The sequence below is a fragment of the Pristiophorus japonicus genome, chromosome 21, assembly GCF_044704955.1.
Source record: "Pristiophorus japonicus isolate sPriJap1 chromosome 21, sPriJap1.hap1, whole genome shotgun sequence".
NCBI lineage: Eukaryota > Metazoa > Chordata > Chondrichthyes > Pristiophoridae > Pristiophorus > Pristiophorus japonicus.
Window position 1 is genome coordinate 53,728,290 of NC_091997.1, and position 20,292 is coordinate 53,748,581.

The 20,292-nt window shown below is 46.9% G+C and overlaps 1 protein-coding gene across 1 annotated transcript in view; it reads right to left on the bottom strand.

Annotated features, from left to right (window-relative positions):
• Positions 1-477: 477 nt before the first annotated feature.
• LOC139233530 (solute carrier family 15 member 1-like) overlaps positions 478-20,292 on the bottom strand; it is a 182,924-nt gene continuing 163,109 nt past the window's right edge. Inside the window, exons 21-23 of the mRNA XM_070863930.1 lie at positions 10,794-10,925; positions 4,297-4,404; positions 478-3,142 (exon numbers count right to left, since the gene is read on the bottom strand). Coding sequence (XP_070720031.1) covers positions 2,930-3,142; positions 4,297-4,404; positions 10,794-10,925 — 453 coding nt within the window. The 3' untranslated portion in view covers positions 478-2,929. The remainder of the gene's footprint in view (positions 3,143-4,296; positions 4,405-10,793; positions 10,926-20,292) is intronic.

Sequence of the window (20,292 nt, forward strand, 5' to 3'; positions counted from 1 at the left end):
CATCTCAGCCCATCATATACCTGTATTCCTTTCTCTCTTATGTCCTTATCTACCTTCCTCATAAATGTAACCTGAGCTATTCGCCTCAACCACTCCCTGTGGCTGCGAGCTCCACACTCTCACCACTCTTCTGGGTAAAGAAGTTTCCCCTGAATTCCCCATTGGATTTATTAGTGACTGTTTTATATTAATGGCCCCTGGTCTTGGAATCTCCACAAGTTGAAACTTATCTAAGTCGACCTTATTATCATTTTAAAGACTTCTATCGGGTTCCACCTCAGTCTGCTCTTTGCGACAGAGAAGAGCCCCAGCCTGTGCAGTCTTGACTGGGCCAACTCTCTCTTGTAAGTTATATAAAGTGAACCAGCTTGGTATCTGAGTGAGGGAAATGCACCCTCTATGGAAATGATTCACATTGGTCTCTGTCACCCTCTCATTCCTCCCTCCCCCCCCCCCCCCTCCCCACCCCCATAGTATAATCGATTTTAGTAACAAGAATTGAATGGAGGGCTGTTGGAAGCTGAGGTATTTTGGTGTTCGATTGCTGGGATTAAAGTTCCCTGGAATAGACTTTGGCTGCAGTCAGTTTACAGACCCTGAGAGAGACAAATAACTGGGTTAGTAATCTCCCAAAAATAGCCAGATCGGCACTGACTTATCAACCACATATCACTCGACGCACTGTCCATTATTGCACATTGTACTTCTTGGGCACTTTATTATTACAGAGCATTCGTGCAAAACAAGCAGGTAGCACAGACTGCCAGCAGTGCACTGGCAGTGACATCTTCACACAGGGTTCATTCACAGGATCCGTGTCAGACTGACAGCAACATACAGTAACAGAGAGTAACTCTGCTATACACACACACAGAGACACACACACACACTTACAGATACAGACACACACTCACTGACACACACAGACACACACAGAGACACACTCACTGGCACACACAGACACACACTCACACACACACAGAAACACACAAACAGACACACACTCACTGACATACAGACACGCAGAAACACACTCACATTCACTGACACACAGTCATACACTCATACACACTACTCACACACACACACACACACATATTCCTACACCCACATTCTCTTCTTGTTCTTAGGCCACACATTCACACACACACACATACATTCCCATATCAGTGCTATTCACACACCCTTCACGCACACACCTGCACAGAGTTCTCCATAATTATTCACACACAGTGCCTTGAACCGAGGACCTTGTTCAGTCTGCTGGGCCTGCGAGTTGCTGTGAGGTGTGTGCAGTCAATCGTCCAATACCCCTGCGCCATCAATGCACCTTCGACCAGCTCAGTGTGGCTCTTCCAGCCGTGCAGGTAGCAGATGGCCAATAACATGTGCTGCCCTATTACCCAGCCAAATGTTGAGGCTATATTTTCAAGTCAGTGTCCTTGTATGCCAGGGCATGCTTTAGCGTCCAGTGACCACGTCTTGACTGAGGGGCCAGGAATGGGTTCCAGAGTGTGGACATGACCCTAGCTCCTCGGAGCTACCCGTAACATCAGGCACTTGATATGCCAAGTGGGTTCCACTTTCCTTGGGCCCTTGCACCCTGTGGAAGAGGCATCGTGGCCTGATGAATGGATGTGTATTGGGAACAGTGAGAATGATTGTTGCCATCAGATTGAAGCTCCGTAGGTGATACTCTGCTGCAACATGTGACCTCTCTGGTGAAGGAGATGGTTGTAAATCAACGTGAGGAGCAGGGAGCCTATCCATAGGGAAATGGAAGGCAGAGTACGGACTAGTGCCCGGTCTTGTGTTGGGCCCAGCGAGTCACTATGATTGGTAATGAAACAAAGACTCTACAACCTGCAGGACCGCTGGGGTTTCTGATGGACCAGTCACCCAAACATGGGCAGATATGAAGGCCCTTGCATTCTGACATGGGCAACTGCAACAGACAGGCGCTTGGTAATCATCATTGGATAAGAGGCTGATGGGAGCACTCTACACTGAAGCCGAGACACATAGGAATTGATAGATGAGAAATGACCAAGGCCCATCTCGTTCGCCTTCTACCATTCATGTAGTCGCACGATACGACGATAACAGAGTTGTTGACTAATCACAGCAACCAACTCTATCAATGAGACCACAACAGGCCCAGACACGAGCTGAGGAAAACCCGTGGTGGAGAGCTTTGGGAACCATAGGGCCAACGGCACCTTGTCAGACATACCCGAATAGCAATATAGAAACAGGCAACGGAAATTCAGTGGGAGTCCTCTTGGTTCCCGGCGGTAACCTGGAGGCCCCACAATCGGAATGTCCCCAGGCAGCCATGCAACAACAGGGTGGGGTGCATGCAGCATGAATGGGCTCAGGTCTCAGGAAACTGAGTTGAAGATATAGGAGATGTTTATGAGTGCAGCGAGTGGCTTGTACTGGAAGAGTTTTTCTTCCTCTTCCCCAAGATTTTAGTGCCATCAAAAGGGATTGAGGTAACTTTGGCTATCTCCTGAGCAAGATCTACTTTATTCCACATGTTGAGTTTATTGTCCATCTCAAACTAAGGCTAATACAGTCAGAATGCGATGGTTGCTATAGGGTCCATGAGCTCTCCCACCTCACACTTTCATTTGGAGCCTTCCCAGGGCCCGCTCCAGCTGTGCTCCAATACACTTGGCTCCTGCTTATTTTCCACATCACCACAACTCAACACTCCCAGTAACATCAAATACAGGAGGCCAATAAATTGTTTAAAATAAGTGCTTCAGGTTAATTAACTTAGTGGGAAATAAGATCTGTACACGCACGCACACACACAATCACACACAGCACCTAAACACACACATACACGCCCATGCTGATTTCCACTTCGTGTCCTTGGGGCTTGGAGGGTTGTGGACGAGCGACCCATTGGTTTCCTGAGGAGCTACCTGTTGGGTTCGGTTTTGTGCTCTTCAGCTGTGTAAGGCGCAGGTGTCTTTGGCTCTGAATTCAGCCCATCAGATTCATTCTTTTTGCTGGACCCACTGATGGGAGTGCCGCTGGTATCAATCGGGTGATGTTTATAACACCTTGCCGTGGCGATGAAGATGAGTGAAATCACCCCCATGAGCACGGCGAACAGAAAGAACTCCATCGCCTGTTGACAGGAGGGAAAGAAAGTTACACGCATTAGTGAAGCTTAAGAACCAGGGGTCCATGCGTCTTGTACAGGGCACTGGACAAATAGCACCCTTCTGTGCTGTATTCTCTGGTTCTACAACCGAGCTCTTAGTGAATGCTAACGGGAACTAAAAATAGTAAAATTAAACTCCTTTTACCTGGAGCTAACCCAAGGCAGCAGGTTAAAAGGAGTCGTGGCTAAAGGAAAGCTAGGAGGTATTTATCACAAATACTACTATATAAGACGACCCACATATTAGACACCACCTTCTCCCCATTTTACAGATAATCTAGGATTCACCTATCAGTCAACATCTCTTCCCTGACTGTCAGCATGACACACATACACGGATTGGGAGCTTGGGAAACCGGGGTCAGGGAGAGGGGAGAGGGAGACTGGGGTCAGGGAGAGGGGAGAGGGAGACTGGGGTCAGGGAGAGGGAGACTGGGGTCAGGGAGAGGGAGACTGGGGTCAGTGAGAGGGAGACTGGGGTCAGGGAGAGGGAGACTGGGGTCAGGGAGAAGGAGACTGGGGTCAGGAAGAGGAAGACGAGGGGTCAGGGAGAGGGGAGAGGGAGACTGAGGTCAGGGAGAGGGAGACTGGGGTCAGGGAGAGGGGAGAGGGAGACTGGGGTCAGGGAGAGGGAGATTGGGGTCAGGGAGAGGGAGTCTGGGGTCAGGGAGAGGGGAGAGGGAGACTGGGGTCAGGGAGAGTGAGACTGGGGTCAGGGAGAGGGGAGAGGGAGACTGGGGTCAGGGAGAGGGAGACTGGGGTCAGAGAGAGGGAGACTGGGGTCAGGGAGAGTGGAGAGGGAGACTGGGGTCAGAGAGAGGGAGACTGGGGTCAGGGAGAGGGGAGAGGGAGACTGGGGTCAGGGAGAGGGGAGAGGGAGACTGGGGTCAGAGAGAGGGAGACTGGGGTCAGGGAGAGGGGAGAGGGAGACTGGGGTCAGGGAGATGGAGACTGGGGTCAGGGAGAGGGAGACTGGGGTCAGGGAGAGGGAGACTGGGGTCAGGGAGAGGGAGACAAGGGGTCAGGGAGATGGAGTCTGGGGTCAGGGAGAGGGGAGAGGGAGACTCGAGGTCAGGGAGAGGGGATTCACTCCTCCCCCCTATCATTTCATCACATACCTGGTTATTTATGAATGAACACTCCGCGATCACCACGACGATGAGATTTCCCATGCCGATGGTGAGGAGCCAAGCAGCCATCACCACAGACCTCATGGAGGAGGGAGCCTGCAATATAAAGCCACAAGTAACCTGTTATCAGCAGCAATCATCCCATTCATAACTCCAAATCTTCTTCCTTTATTCAACAAAGCAGTAAGTTCATCTGGAGAGAACACGGAAAGAGGAGGAGCCAGTCATCCCCTCGAACTTGCTCCGCCATTCAATCAGACCACGGCTGATCTGTATCTCAACTCCATTTACCCACCTTTGCTCCATTACCCCTTGATACCCTGACCCAACATAAATCCACCAGTCTCAGTCTTGAAAGCACCAATTGACTCCCCAGCATCCACAGCCTTTTGGGGAGTTTGAGATTCCTACTACCGTTTGTGAGAAAACGTGCTTCCTAATCTCCCTGCTAAATAACCGAGCTCTAATTTTAAGATTGTGACTCCTCTATTCTTGATTTCCCCCACCAGAGGAAACAGTTTCTTTGTATCAACCCTATCAAACACTTTTAACATTTTAAACATGAGTAAGGAAAGGTTAAAAGCCAAGAACCCATTCTTGTTTGATAAGACCAACACTGCCCAATCCTCCCCTTTGTCCCTCATTCTTATCCCTCACAAACACATCTAACTGTCCCTTCAACCTCTTTAAGCTGCCCATTGCAATGGCATTTTGTAGATCACTGAGCTATTGAACAATAGATCAATTCAGTCCCACAGCAGGTAATTATTCTGCTGGTGTTTTGATTGACCACAATAACTTTGCACTATAAACAATGAGGGTGCGAGTTAACTGTACTGGGGCGATGGAATTAGGGACAAAAGGGGGTCACACACCTATGCACTAATGTTAATTCTATCCTCCAACCAGAATCTTAGCATTGGATACACTGGATTCCTACCTCTTCCAAATGAGAACATTTAACTCAATTAGCATCCAGGTCCCAGCAACAGCAAAGGTCAGTTTGATTCCTGCATAGTGCGGGAATGTAACACAACACCCTCTGGTTGTATATTACTCTAACGCCCTCGCCCTCCAGTTGTATATCGACGTATAGGACCAGCCGACCTATCAACTGGTCTAATGGGGGACACTGTAGCTGTCACACTGGTAATCAGCCTGCGAGTCCTCCCGCTACTTCACTCTGTTCTGTAGGGGAACGGTGTGAAGATATGACAGTGATTCCTAGCCTATATTTCTGTCCTGGCCAATATTTATCCCTCAATCAACATAACAAAAAAAACAGATTATCTGGTCATTATCGCATTGCTGTTTGTGGGAGCTTGCTGTGCGCAAATTGGCTGCCGCGTTTCCCACATTACAACAGTGACTACACTCCAAAAGTACTTCATTGGCTCTTTCTTTCTGTCTTTCTTTCTATCTCTCTTTCTGTCTTTCTTTCCCTGTTTAAAAAGGGTAATTTTATTGCCCTGCAATCACAGATATAAAAGCAGTGTGCATGGAGGAGTGGGTATTCAGCTTTGGCTTCCAGCCTCCAGTGAGGTTTGTAACCTATTACACAATTACTGATTATGAATGTCACCCCTCACATTTCCCTGTGCATGATGCCTGGTCTCTCCTCAGTATAGTGAGAAAGGACTTCAATCATGAAGGTTTAAATGGACTGAAAAGGGCTTTCAGAACATAACCAGGTGTTGCCCTCAATCTCAAACAGGCCGGGCCCTGCACCACACATCCCATGGTGTGCTGCACTGATGTCCCAAATGAGGGCACATCTGTCATAAGTAGCGGGGGAAATGTTAGAATCAATTATTAAGGATGAAATAGCAGCGCATTTGGAAAGCAGTGACAGGATCGGTCCAAGTCAGCATGGATTTGTGAAAGGGAAATCATGCTTAAAAAATCTTCTGGAATTTTTTGAGGCTGTAACTAGTAGAGTGGACAAGGGAGAACCAGTGGATGTGGTGTATTTGGACTTTCAAAAGGCTTTTGATAAGGTCCCACACAAGAGATTGGTGTGCAAAATCAAAGCACATGGTACTGGGGGTAATGTACTGACGTGGATAGAGAACTGGTTGACAGACAGGAAGCAAAGAGTCGGGATAATCGGGTCCTTTTCAGAATGGCAGGCAGTGACTAGTAGGGTGCCACAGGGCTCAGTGCTGGGACCCCAGCTCTTTACAATATACATCAATGATGTGGATGAAGGAATTGAGTGTAATATCTCCAAGTTTGTAGATGACACTAAACTGAGTGGTGGTGTAAGCTGTGAGGGGGATGCTAGGAGGCTGCAGGGTGACTTGGACAGGTTAGGTGAGTGGACAAATGCATGGCAGATGCAGTAAAATGTGGATAAATGTGAGGTTATCCACTTTGGGGGCAAAAACGCGAAGACAGAATATTATCTGAATGGCGGCAGATTAGGAAAAGGGGAGGTGCAACGAGACCTGGGTGTCATGGTTCATCAGTCATTGAAAGTTGGCATGCAGGTACAGCAGGCAGTGAAGAAGGCAAAATGTATATTGGCCTTCATAGCTAGGGGATTTGAGTATAGGAGCAGGGAGGTCTTACTGCAGTTGTACAGAGCCTTGGTGAGGCCTCAGCTGGAATATTGTGTTCAATTTTGGTCTCCTAATCTGAGGAAGGACATTCTTGCTATTGAGGGAGTGCAGCGAAGGTTCACCAGACTGATTCCTGGGATGGCAGGACTGACATACGAGGAGAGACTGGATCAACTGGGCCATTATACATTGGAGTTTAGAAGGATGAGAGGGGATCTCATAGAAACATATAAGATTCTGACGGGACGGGACAGGTTAGATGCGGGTAGAATGTTCCCGATGTTGGGGAAGTCCAGAACCAGGGGACACAGTCTTAGGATAAGGGGCAGGCCATTTAGGACTGAGATGAGGAGAAACTTTTTCGCTCAGGATATATTCAAGAGGGAGTTAGATATGCTCCTTACGGCTAAGGGGATCAAGGGGTATGGAGAGAAAGCAGGAAAGGGATACTGAGGGAATGATCAGCCATGATCTTATTGAATGGTGGTGCAGGCTCGAAGGGCCGAATGGCCTACTTCTGCACCTATTTTCTATGTTTCTATGTTTCTATAAGAACATAAGAAATAGGAGCAGGAGTAGGCCATACGGAACCTCGAGCCTGCTCCGCCATTTAATACAATCATGGCTGATCCGATCATGGACTCAGGTCCACTTCCCTGCCCGCTCCCCACAACCCTTTTCCCTTATCGTTTAAGAAACTGTCCATCTCTGTCTTAAATGTATTCAATGACCCAGCTTCCACAGCTCTCTGAGCCAGCAAATTCCACATATTTACAATCCTCTGAGAGAAGAAATTCCCCCTCATCTCAGCTTTCAATGGGCGGCCCTTATTCTAAGATCATGCCCTCTAGTTCTAGTCTCCCCCATCAGTGGAAACATCCTCTCTGCATCCACCTTGTCAAGTCCCCTCATAATCTTACACGTTTTGATAAGATCACCTCTCATTCTTCTGAATTCCAATGAGTAGAGGCCCAACCTTCTCAACCTTTCCTCATAAGTCAACCTCCTCATCTCCGAATCAACCTAGTGAACCTTCTCTGAACTGCTTCCAAAGCAAGTATGTCTTTTTGTAAATATGGAAACCAAAACTGCACACAGTATTCCAGGTGTAGCCTCACCAATACCTTGTATAACTGTAGCAAGACTTCCCTACTTTTATACTCCATCCCCTTTGCAATAAAGGCCAAGATTCCATTGGCCTTCCTGATCACTTGCTGTACCTGCATACTAATGTACCTCATGCACCAGGACCCCCAGGTCTCGTTTAAATAATAACTTGCTCTTCGATTTTTTTTCTGCCAAAGTGCATAACCTCACACTTTCCAACATTAATCTCCATCTGCCAAATTTTTACCCACTCATTTTTGCAGGTTTTTTGTGTCCTCCTCACACATTGCTTTTCCTCCCATCTTTGTATCATCAGCAAACTTGGCTACGTTACACTCAGTCCTTTCATCCAAGTCGTTAATATAGATTGTAAATAGTTGGGGTCCCAGCACTGATCCCGACTCTCTGTTTTCTGTTAGTTAGCCAATCCTCTATCCATGCTAATATATTACCCCCAAACCCGTGAACTTTTATCTTGTGCAGTAACCTTTTATATGGCACCTTGCCAAATGCCTTCTGGAAGTCCAAATACACCACATCCACTGGTTCCCCTTTATCCACCCTGTTCGTTACATCCTCAAAGAATTCCAGCAAATTTGTCAAACATAACTTCCCCTTCATAAATCCGTGCTGATTCTGCCTGATTGAATTTTGCTTTTCCAAATGTCCTGCTATTGCTTCTTTAATAATGGACTCCAACATTTTCCCAACCACTGGTCTATAGTTTTCTGCTTTTTGTCTGCCTCCTTTTTTAAATAGGGGCGTTACATTTGCAGTTTTCCAATCTGCTGGGACTTCCCCAGAATCCAGGGAATTTTGGTAAATTACAACCAATGCATCCACTGTCCCTGCCGCTACTTCTCTTAAGACCCGAGGATGCAAGCCATCAGATCCAGGGGATTTATCCGCCTTTAGTTCCATTATCTTACTGAGTACCAGCTCCTTAGTGATTGTGATTGTGTTAAGTTCCTTCCCCCCCTATAGCCCACTGCTGGAATATTTTTTGTGTCCTCTACCGTAAAGACTGATACAAAATATTTGTTCAGAGTTTCTGCCATGTGGTATTTTTAATGAATTAAAACCTCGCTCCAAACCTACTCCATATTTTCTCTCCAATCCCAGAAAATTCCGTGAGTACAGTGACAGGACTGCTCAAATAAAGCAGGGGACATTCTCCTTCTCTTAAAAACGAAGCTACAATCAGTCTTGCAGAAAATAAACATTCACATTGGACATGCCCTGGAAAGTTCCTTTGAAAAAAAATGCTTTTAAAGTCTTCACTTTAGCAGCTTATTGGGAATAATTTCTTTGAGGACAAACACTAAATAAACACACCTGTGAACTATGACTCTCAGAAACCATCTGCTCATATTAAATAATAAAAACAGAAAATGCTGGAAATCTCAGCGGGTCAGGCGGCATCTGTGTAAAAAAGGGCAGCAGTTACGGTCTGAAATTGTTGAACTCGATGTTGAGTCCAGAAGGCTGTAAAGTGTCTTAACAAAAGATGAGGTGCTGTTCCTCGAGCTTGCGTTGAGCTTTGTTGGAACACTGTTGGAGACCGAGGACGGAGAGGTCAGAGTGGGAGTGGAACGGGGAATTAAAGTGACAGGCGACCGGAAGCTCAGGGTCACACTTACGGACTGAACGGAGGGACTCCGCAAAGCGGTCACCCAATCTACGTTTGGTCTCCCCAGTGTAGAGGAGACCACATCGTGAGCAGTGAATACAGTATACTAAATTGAAAGAAGTACAAGTAAATCGCTGTTTCACCTGAAAGGAGTGTTTGGGGCCCTGGATAGTGGGAAGGGAGGAGGTAAAAGGGCAGGTGTTGCATCTCCTGTGCTTGGAAGGGAAGGTGCCGTGGGAAGGGGAGGGGGTGCTGGGGGTGACTGCGGAATAGATGAGGGTGTCGCAGAGGGAGCGGTCCCTTCAGAACGCTGAGGGGGAGGGGAAGATGTGATTGGTGGTGGGATCACTGTGGAGGTGGTGGAAATGGCGGAGGATGATCCGTTGAATGTGGAGCCTGGTGGGGTGAAAGGTGAGGACAAGGGGAACCCTGTCATGGTTCTGAGAGGGAGAGGAAGGGGTGAGAGCAGAGGTGCGGGAAATAGAACGGACACGGTCGAGGGCCATATTAGCACGGCGGAGGGGAATCCTCGGTTGAGGAAAAAGGAAGACATGTCAGAGGGTCGCGGGCCATGTTAACCATGGCGGATGGGTATTAATCCACTTGTGCTCATTTTAAAACCTTTCTTTGCCTGAAGTTCGTATGCAGCCAACGGTGGAAGAAAATCTGATTGATTGGGTTTGTCAGGCTTCAGTTCTAGCCTCCAACCAAACTGCTTCTGACAACATCAGGCCCCGTCCTACAACTGATCTGTTTGATTGACACTGACAACAGTCCAGTGAAAAAAGTGGGGTTTTCTTGTGCAATGAACTGACAGGTGCAGGAAAATGCTGTCAATTTACAATGCTGATGGAGGCAGAGGCTATGGAATCAAAGTGTGTAAATGGAGTTAAGTTACAGATCAGCCGTGATCTAATTGAATGGCGGAATAGGCTCGAGGGGGCTGAATGGCCTCCTCCCGTTCCTATGTCTTTGGAGAAATCTCTGAGGTTCCAAGTCCTTCATTGTAGTCAAAGAACTTTCAACACAAAGTTAAGGTACAGGGGAGATTCGGGGAGAGGAAGGGCATGTGTTGAGTTCGGTTCTTGGTTTATTTACTTGATAATGGATGACATGAGTTGACCTACATAAGCAAAACCAGAGAATGTAGCTTCTTTGTAAAGGAAATCCTTTGGCCTTGCCATTACCTGAGTGTAAGCCAGGTGTAGTCCAGTCACTGAAAACAGTATCTCAGACATTGAGATTACCAGGTACTGAGGAATCTGCCACAGCACTGAGATGGTCTTTGGCCAATTATCAATGTTCAACTGTATAGTGACCTGGTAAAGAGAAAGATCGTTAGTCAATGAACATAACATTAGTGGGACCAGGAAAAAGCCTTCAGCACCGACAAATCCACCCCTTTTTTTGGTTGATTTCAACCCATCTATCCACCTCCTCTCCATATCTCTTAATCGCGTCTCCTTCCAGAAATACATTCAGTGTCTCCTGAACACTCAGCGGTATCCTCTCCAGGCACAGGGAGTTTCCAGCCGTACACTGCTCAATCTCTCCACCACTTCCCTCCACCCCTCGACTGACTCCAGACTGTCAGGCTGGCTGTTCGACATCAAGTGCTGGCTCAGGCACAACTTTCTCTACAACAGAGGAGGCTGAGAGGTGACCAGATAGATGTTGCTAATATTATGAAAGGGTTTGATAGGGTAAACGTAAAGATGTTTCGATTTGTGGGCAATACGAAAATTAGGGTCCATGAATCTAAGATAGTCACTAATAAATCTGGTAAGGAATTCAGGAGAAACCTCTGTACTCAGAGAACGGTTAGAACGTGGAACTTGCGAGTAGTTGAGGTGAATAGCATAGATACAGTTAAGGGGAAGCTGGATAAACACATGAGGGAGAAAGGAATAGAAGGATTTGGTGATAGGGGGAGATGGAGAGGGGCGGGATGAGACTGATGTGGACCATAAACACCGGCAGGTTGGGCCGTATAGCCTGTTTTTGTGCTGTAAATACGATGTATTCTATGTATCTTTTTCCATCTCATTACTGGGAAAACCAAAGCCATCATTTTCACCACAAACTCCGCTCCCTTGCCTCTGACTCCATCCCTCTCCACCCAGGCAGCCAAAATGTGCCATTCGACCTTGATTCAAGCTTTAAATCGCTCACGTTATCCATGAGGATCTCCAAAGTCTTTTTTGTGCCTATTTTAAAACTTGTTTTTTTGGGGGGTTTTTTAGCTTCAAAAAACCTGGAGAAAATCCAGGTTGAAGAATGGAGCTCCAAAGAAATTCCAGATATGTTTGGAGAAGATCAGTTTTTATTTGGAAGAGGCAAGTCATCAAGCAAGAGACTGACGGAAAGGCACAGTTAGACTAAATGCAAAACCTGTTGATTTCTAAACCTCTGCCAATGCCCTACTGATTTCTCATTGCCTACCCTCACCCCTGCAGTCAAACACTGCCATCTGCAGGCACTGCCCAGCACTCGCCTGCTTGGGACAGCACATAACTGAGATGGCAGCTTTATCCCCCTACTCAGTGACTCCTCCCCCCACTCCATGACCCCCCCGAACCCGCCCCACATTCAGTGAACCCCTGACCCCCTCCCCATATTTAATGACCCTTCCCTGACCCCTCCCCGCACTCAGTGACCCCACACTCAATGACCCCTCCCCACACTCAATGACCCTTCCCCACTCAGTGACCCCCCCGACCCTTCCCCACACTCAGTGACCCCTCCCTGACCCCTTCCCACACTTGGTGACCTCTCCCTGACCCTCCCCACACTCACTGACCCTCCCCACACTCACTGACCCCTCCCTACACTGAAAATGCGATTCTTTCACTTGTTGTAGACGGCCGATACTCTCAGGTTTCACAAAAATGCAAGAGAAACGCAGGAAAATAAATCCTTTTTATGCACGATTGTGCTTGCAGATGCGTCATCCAGGTTTTGTTTTGTATGTTATTATCCAAGAGCCTAAAACGCCACTCAATTATATGCAAGCCTACTCAACTTCCATATTTTTAAAGAGATAATGTTTGGCGTGCGAGTGGAGGTTGAGAAAGGAAACAGGCATCAATTGGACTAGTGCGGGATCTCACAGTGGTGCAACAATAAATTAATGTATGTTGTCCATTATTGAGCTACGGCAGATGTTCGCTGGTTAACTATTACTTAAATAAATGGACAGGAAATCGGTAGAGCTCCTACACAGATGTTTGCTACTCCCCAGAAACATGTGCTCAAATGTATTCATTGGGGCATCTGAGATTTGAGCATATGATCCAGGCTGACTCTCCATTGCATTACTGTGGAAGTGTTGCACTGCTGGAGGTGCTGTCTTTCAGATGAGACATTAAATCAAGACTCCATCCACCCTTTTAGGTCGGCATAAAAGATACCATGGCACTATTCAAAGAGAGCAAGGAGTTCTTCCTGGTTTCCTGGACCATACTTATCCCTCAACCAACATTACCAAATAAAATACAGATTATCTGGTCATTATCACGTTGCTGTTTGTGGGAGCTTGCTGTGCCTAAATTGGCTGCTGCGATTTCTACATTACAACAGTGACTACATTTCAAAAGTACTTAATTGGCTGTAAAGCGCTTTAGGACATCCTGAGGTCGTGAAAGGCGCTATATAAATGCAACTTAATTCATTCTTTCTTCATCCGCGGAACAGACCGACAAAAGATGGACTCGTGTTCCACCCCAAGTAAGCACCATGTCACTCTGCTCTCTCTGGCAGAGTCTGGAAGGACTCTCATTGGTAGGGTTGTATGTTCCAGCCCCTCTCTCCTTCGCTGCCGAGCTGGGCCACATGAAGCAGGGGTGAGGTACCAAGCCTCGGTTACAACACCTGCCAGAAGACGGATAGAGGGGGCAGTCAGCCCTGGTTATCCCTGGTACTCCTCGTGACTGGTTGGCTGGGGCGCTGACAACAGCGAGGGTTCCAAGCCTCGGAGGTTCGGCAAATGTTTGGTGCGGAGGTGCGGCGGGAGATCGTGGCGGAGGTGCGGTGAGTGTTTTTATGGTGGAGGAGCGGTGAGGGATCGTGGTGGAGGTGTGGCGAACGAGGGTACGGGGCGCAGAAGAGGCGTGGGTCTAGAGGCAGCACGGGCCAGCCCACACTGTGATATGTGTGCGCACTAGGTCGGTGCAGCAGAGCAGGTCTCCAGTCGTCCTGGTTAACCCTTGCCACTGGATAAAGGCTTAGCTCTGTCAAGCCCGTGTGGTGGCTGATGTGCAACGGTCACCACACGTTAAAAAAATCCACGCACAGGCATCTTCCACCCCCTCAACTGGAGCTCAGGACTGGAACATCGGGTCCTTCACTGAAACCTTGTGAACTTATGTGGAAGCAAGTCATCCTTGTTCGAGGGACCACCTACGATGATGATGACCAAGCCTCAGTTACAACATCTGCCAGAAGGCGGATAGAGGGGCCAGTCAGCTCTGGTTAGCCCTGGTACGTCTAGTGACTGGCTGGCTGGGGCACTGACAGGGAACTGGCCATGGCCCCAGATTCTCAACTGCAGATGTTAGCCATGGCTTTTGAGTTTTGAGAGGTGAATTGTTAAAGAAAGTATCTGGAGATTGGCAACTCTTGTAAATCCCAGGCTCTTAGCGAGAGGCCAGCTTATCAGCCGAAAGGAAAAGTGAGCTTAGACAGCACTGTGTCAGCCAGGGTGGGACGTACCAGAGCTAACAGAGTCTATTTAAAAAGGCTCGCTCCGAACTGAAGCAAAATAACTCATGCCCGAAACTGCAGCAAAGTCTCCCGATAGAAGCAGGATTATTTCGCTACCAAAATACAGTGAGTGGGGGATAGATACATTGGAGGAAATGATTGGTTTCGCTTTTTGTCTGTATATTTTGACACAGTGTGTCAGATGCATATGTACATGTTTAAGTTCTTGGGATGGAAATTCGGTCCGTTGTTGCCTCTGTTCACACCCCGGAGGGGCGGTTATGGCGTCAGAATTCATCTGCGGGCGGGCAGCCCACTTCCAGCGCCCCGCTGGGACATTGGGTGCCATGTTGCGGTACCGCCCGGGAGAGGCGAGCCGGTGTGCAATGCCCCTAGTTGTGATACCATTTTTAAATGTGTTTTCTGGCGGACCCGGAGCGCTGCGTTGCGCGCCCTAGTGGGGCCGCCTGGGACAGCGGGCGGGCCGAGCTGTGAGCTGACAGCAAGGCCCACATCCTGGGAATGAATTCAAAAAAAGAGAAGCTGAATCTAATCATGCTGGGCCTGAAATAGAAAGTGTTTTATTCCCTGAATGCTAACATCACTAACCTTGATCGTGGCAATTTCACAAAAATAAAAGATTTCTTTCCTGCTGTGACATTGAGTGTCAGACAGAGCCCGGGATCAATGCAGCTTATTTTTAAATCTGCAGGGAGAGCCTCGCTAGTTGCTGAAGGTGGATTGAACAGGAGGTAACTGTGAACAGTGTCCCATCAAACTGACAGCATCAAAGTGGCTTTGCAGATTTCACTCTCACTAAGTATGGGTGTTCAGAACAACTGCTTTCAGCTATTTTTTAAACACTTAAATCATATAATAGTTTTTATATTATTAATAATGTTAATAAATTAATAACAGAATTATTTTTCTCGGAAAGCAAAGGTTGTGATCCCACAAACAGCAATGTGATGGCTGAGGCAGAGAGGTGGTTATAATTATGGAGGGGTTTGATAGGGTAGACGTAAAGAAGGCGCTTCCATCTGTGGGAGAGTCCAAAACTAGTGGCCATAAATATACGACAGCATTTTGCCTTCATCCTTTACCCTTTGTTTGCATCATCTCCTTCTTACATGCCTCAGGTTCCAATCGCCTCTAGACTGAAACGTCTGGGGCTCCGTTCTCTGGGAAAGAGAAGTCTGAGGGGTGACCTGGTGGAGGCCTTTTAAATGATGCAGGGGTTCGATATGGTAGATGCAGAGAAGATGTTTCCAGTTGTGGGGGAGACCAGAACCAGGGGCCATCAATAAAAGACAGAAGACAGTCACTGATAAATCCAATGCGGAATTCAGGAGAAACTGCTTTACCCAGAGAGGGGAGAGAATGTGGAACTCGCTGCCACAGGGAGTGGTTGAGGTGAATAGCATCGATGCATCGAAGGGGAAGCTGGATAAACACAAGAGGGAGGAAGGAAATAGAAGGATATGCTGATAGAGGGAGATGAAGTAGGGCTGGAGGCTCGTTGGAGCATGAACACCAGCATGGACCTGTTGGGCCGAATGGCCTGTTTCTGTGCTGTAAATGCTGCGTAATACTGTGTAATCTTTAGTTATTATACATTCGAGAGCAACCTAGGACAACACATTTCAAAGTGTTTTCACACAACAAATTACTCTTGAGGTGCAATCACTGTTACTGTGTGGGTGAATGCAGACCATTCCACACCAGCAACATCCCAGGATGAGCAACTGGGTAAATGACCAGTTCATCTGCTTTTAGTGAGGCTGCTTGAGGGATAAATGTTGGCCTGGATACCAGGGAGAACTCCAATGCTCTTTACATAGTGCTGTGGGATCTTTAATATGCACTGAAAGAAACAGACAAGGCTTCGGTTTAACGTCCCATTCAAAGGACAGCATGTCCGACAGTGAAGGTCTCCCTCAGCTCAGCAATGACATGTCAGCCTGGATCCTGTGCTCAAACCCTGGTGTGGGACTCAAAGCCACAACGTTCTGTCTCGGAGGTAAGAGTGCTCCCAGCCGAGCCAAAGGGACAAACAGGGAGAGCACCAGGAGCTGGAAGCAGGCAATATTTAAGCTCGCACCACACCAAGTTATTAAAAGAAAACAGTACTGTGACCACTAACTAGCAGAAATTTGAAAATAGCAAGCAAACTCTCACTTAAAAACTCAACCTTTTGCTGTTTACGCCACCAAATTCCTGTGGTGGATTGGTAGATTGGGGGATTTACTGGCTCTGTAAACAATGCTGCGCTCTCACACGTCACTCAACCGCAGTCAATGGTGGGGTGAACTCACGGTCAGCTGCTTTCCAGTGAGCATCCGCTGTAAGTGTCAGGTGTTTGAGGAGCTGGAGGAGGGGAGCGGGACTGCACGATGGGGTTCTGAGAGACCCAACGACTAGCTTGTTAAAACCACCAGCACAGAGTGCAGCAGCAAGGAAAGAAAGACTTGCATTTATATAGCGCCTTTCACAACGTCAGGAGATCCCAAAGCACTTTACAGCCAATGGCGTGTAATCACTGTTGTAATACAAGGAAAGACAGCAGCCAATTTGCGCACAGCAAGCTCCTACAAAAAGATAGTGGCCAGATAATCTGTTTTTAGGGATAAATATTGGCAGGACAACAGGGAGAACTCCCCTACTCCTCTTCAAATAGAGTCATGGGATCTTTTACGTCCACCAGTTTAACGTCTCATCCGAAAGATGGAACCTCCGACAGTGCAGCTCTCCCTCAATACTGCACTGGAGTGTCAGCCTAGATTAAGTGCTCAAGAGTCTGGAGTGGGAGTTGAACCCTCGACCTTCTGACTCAGAGGCGAGTGTGCTACCCACTGAAACTTTAGGAAGCAGTCAAAAAAATAGTCCCAGAAAACAATAACAACTTGCACAATGCACTGGGCTGCACCAGAGTACTGTGTACGGTCTGGTCACTGCACTGCACTGGGACATCCTGGCACTGCACAAGGTACAGGGAAGGACAATTACACTGAGGCCTCAGATTGAGCCACAAGCAGCAGCTACAGAAACCCAGTGTGATAACACTGGAGAAAAGACTCAGGGAGAAAGACTCAGGGAGAATACTATATGGTATACTATGTGCTGAATGGTATATACTTTAATGCAAGAAGTATAGCGAATAAGGCGGATGAGCTAAGAGCACAGGCAGACACTTGGGAGTATGACATTATAGCTATTACAGAAACATGTCGGAAAAAGGGGCAGGTTTGGCAGATCAATATTCCTGGCTACAGGATTTTTAGACAAGATAGAGAGGGGGTAAAAAGGGGGGGGGGGTCGCGGTACTGATTAAAGAAACTACTATAGAGTGAGGAGGGATGATATGTTAGAGGGATCTTCAAATGAGGCCATATGGGTCAAATTGAAAAATAAAAAAGGGGTGATCACACTGCTGGGCATGTTTTATAGACCCCCAAACAGTGGGAGGGAGATAGAGAAGCAAATATGTAGGCAAAAACCATAGGGTAGTAATAGTAGGGGATTTTAATTATCCAAATATTGATTGGGACAAATTTAGTGTGAAGGGTATAGAGGATGCGGAATTCTTGAAATGCATTCAAGAGAACTTTTTTAGTCAGTATGTAGCAAGCCCAACACGAGAGGGGGCGGTCTTGAATTTAGTTTTCGGGAATGAAGCTGGGCAGGTGGAAGGGGTATTAGTGGGAGAGCACTTGGGGGCCAGTGACCATAATTCAGTCAGATTCAAGTTGGTTATGGATAAGGACAAGGATAGGCCTGGAATAAAAGTTCCAAATTGGGGAAAAGCTAATTTTGCTAAGTTAAGGAGTGATTTGGCCATAGTGGACTGGAAACAGCTACTTATGGGTAAATCAGTGTCGGAACAGTGGGAGGCAGTCATGGAGGAGATCCGGAAGGCTCAGGCCAAACATGTGCCCTTAAAGAAAAAGGGTGGGAATAATAATTCTAGAGCCCTCTGGATGTCTAGGGACTTACAGGGCAGGATTAAGAAAAAAAGGGATGCTTATGTCATATACCTATAGAATCTTTAGAGGAATATAGAAAGTTAAGAGACAAAATTAAAAAGGATATTAGGAATGCTAAGAAAGAGCACGAGAAATTCCTGACTAGTAAAATTAGGGAAAACCCTAAGATGTTCTATAAATATATTAAGAGTAAGAGGGTAACTAAAGAAAGAGTAGGGCCTATTAGAGACCATGAGGGTAATCTTTGTGTGGAGGCAGAAGATGTTGGTAAGGTTCTTAACTAATACTTTGTATCTGTTTTCACAAAGGAAAGGGGCAATGCAGATACTGTTATCGAGGAGGAGTGTGATATTCTGGATGAAATAAATATAGTGAGAGAGGAAGTGTTAAGGGGTTTAGCAGCTTTGAAAGTAAATAAGTCCCCAGGCCTGGATGAAATGCATCCCAGGCTGTTGAGCGAAGTAAAAGAGGAAATAGCAGAGGCCTTGTCCATCATTTTCCAGTCCTCTTTAGATCTGGGCATGGTGCCGGAGGACTGGAGGATGCTAATGTAGAACCCTTGTTTAAGAAGGGAGAAAGGGATAGGCCGAGTAATTACAGGCCTGTCAGCCTAACCTCAGTAGTGGGAAAATTATTGGAAAAAATCCTGAAAGACAGCATAAATCTACATTTGGAAAGGCAAGGATTAATTAGGCACAGTTAGCACGGATTTGTTAAGGGAAGATCGTGTTTGACTAACCTGATTGAATTTTTTGAGGAGGTAACCAAGAGGGTCGATGAGGGTAGTGTGTACAATGTAGTATATATGGACTTTACCAAAGCTTTTGATAAGGTCCCATATGGTAGGCTGGTCATGAAGGTTAAATCCCATGGAATCCAGGGCAAAGTGGCAAGTTAGATCCAAAATTGGCTTAGAGGTAAGAAGCAAAGGGTAATGATTGATGGATGTTTTTGTGACTGGCAGAATGGTGCATGATTTCAATCTGGGATCCATTGGACCTGTGAAATGTTAGCTTGTTTTTCCCAATCAGGGAGTGTAGCACTGTAGGAATGAGGCCCGGTTATTCACTTGCATGAATCTAAAAATCCCATGGTGATAAATATTGGCCAGGTCACGAGCTCGCCCAGTGTCCTGGCCAATATTTATCCCTCAGCCAACATCACTAAAACAGATTAACTACTCCCTGCTGTATGCAAATTGGTTGCTGCATTTCCCTATCTTACAACAGTGACTGCACTTCAAAAGTACTTTATTGGCTGTGAAATGCTTTGTGAGGTCCTGAGGATGTGAAAGATGCTGTATAAATAAATGCAAGTTTCATTATTTGTGCAGTTTGCCTCTGGGCAGATGAGCATCAGTCGCCTGTCCCGGTCGTGTCCATTCCTAAACGCCCACACTCGCTCCCTAGGATTGAGAACCCTCCTTTCATTGGACAGGAAGAAGGGAAAGGTACGAAAGATTAGACCTATTTTGCCTCTGTAGCTTCCAAACACACAGTGCCAATCCAGCAGTCAGAGTGCAGCGGCAATGTGAATGCTTAGAATGCTCAGAAAGTGTCAGCTGTGACTCAGTGGGTAGCACTCTCACCTCTAAGGGACTTGAGCACATAAATCTAGGCTGACACTCCAGTGCAGTGCTGAGGGAACGCTGCACTGTCGAAGGTGCCGTCTTTCAGATGAGACGTTAAACCGAGGCCCCGTCTGCCCTCTCAGGCGGATGTAAAAGATCCCATGGCACTAAAAGAGCAGGGGAATTATCCCGGGTGACAAGCCAATATCTATCCCTCAATCAACATAACAAAAAGAGATTATCTGGGTCATTATCACATTGCTGTTTGTGGAAGCTTGCTGTGCGCAAATTGGCTGCCGTGTTTCCCACATTACAACAGTGACGACACTACAAAGGTACTTCATTGGCTGTAAAGCTCTTTGTGACGTCCAGTGGTCATGAAAGGCACTATATAAATGCAAGTCTTTCTTTAGATAGAAGTGAAAAATGTTT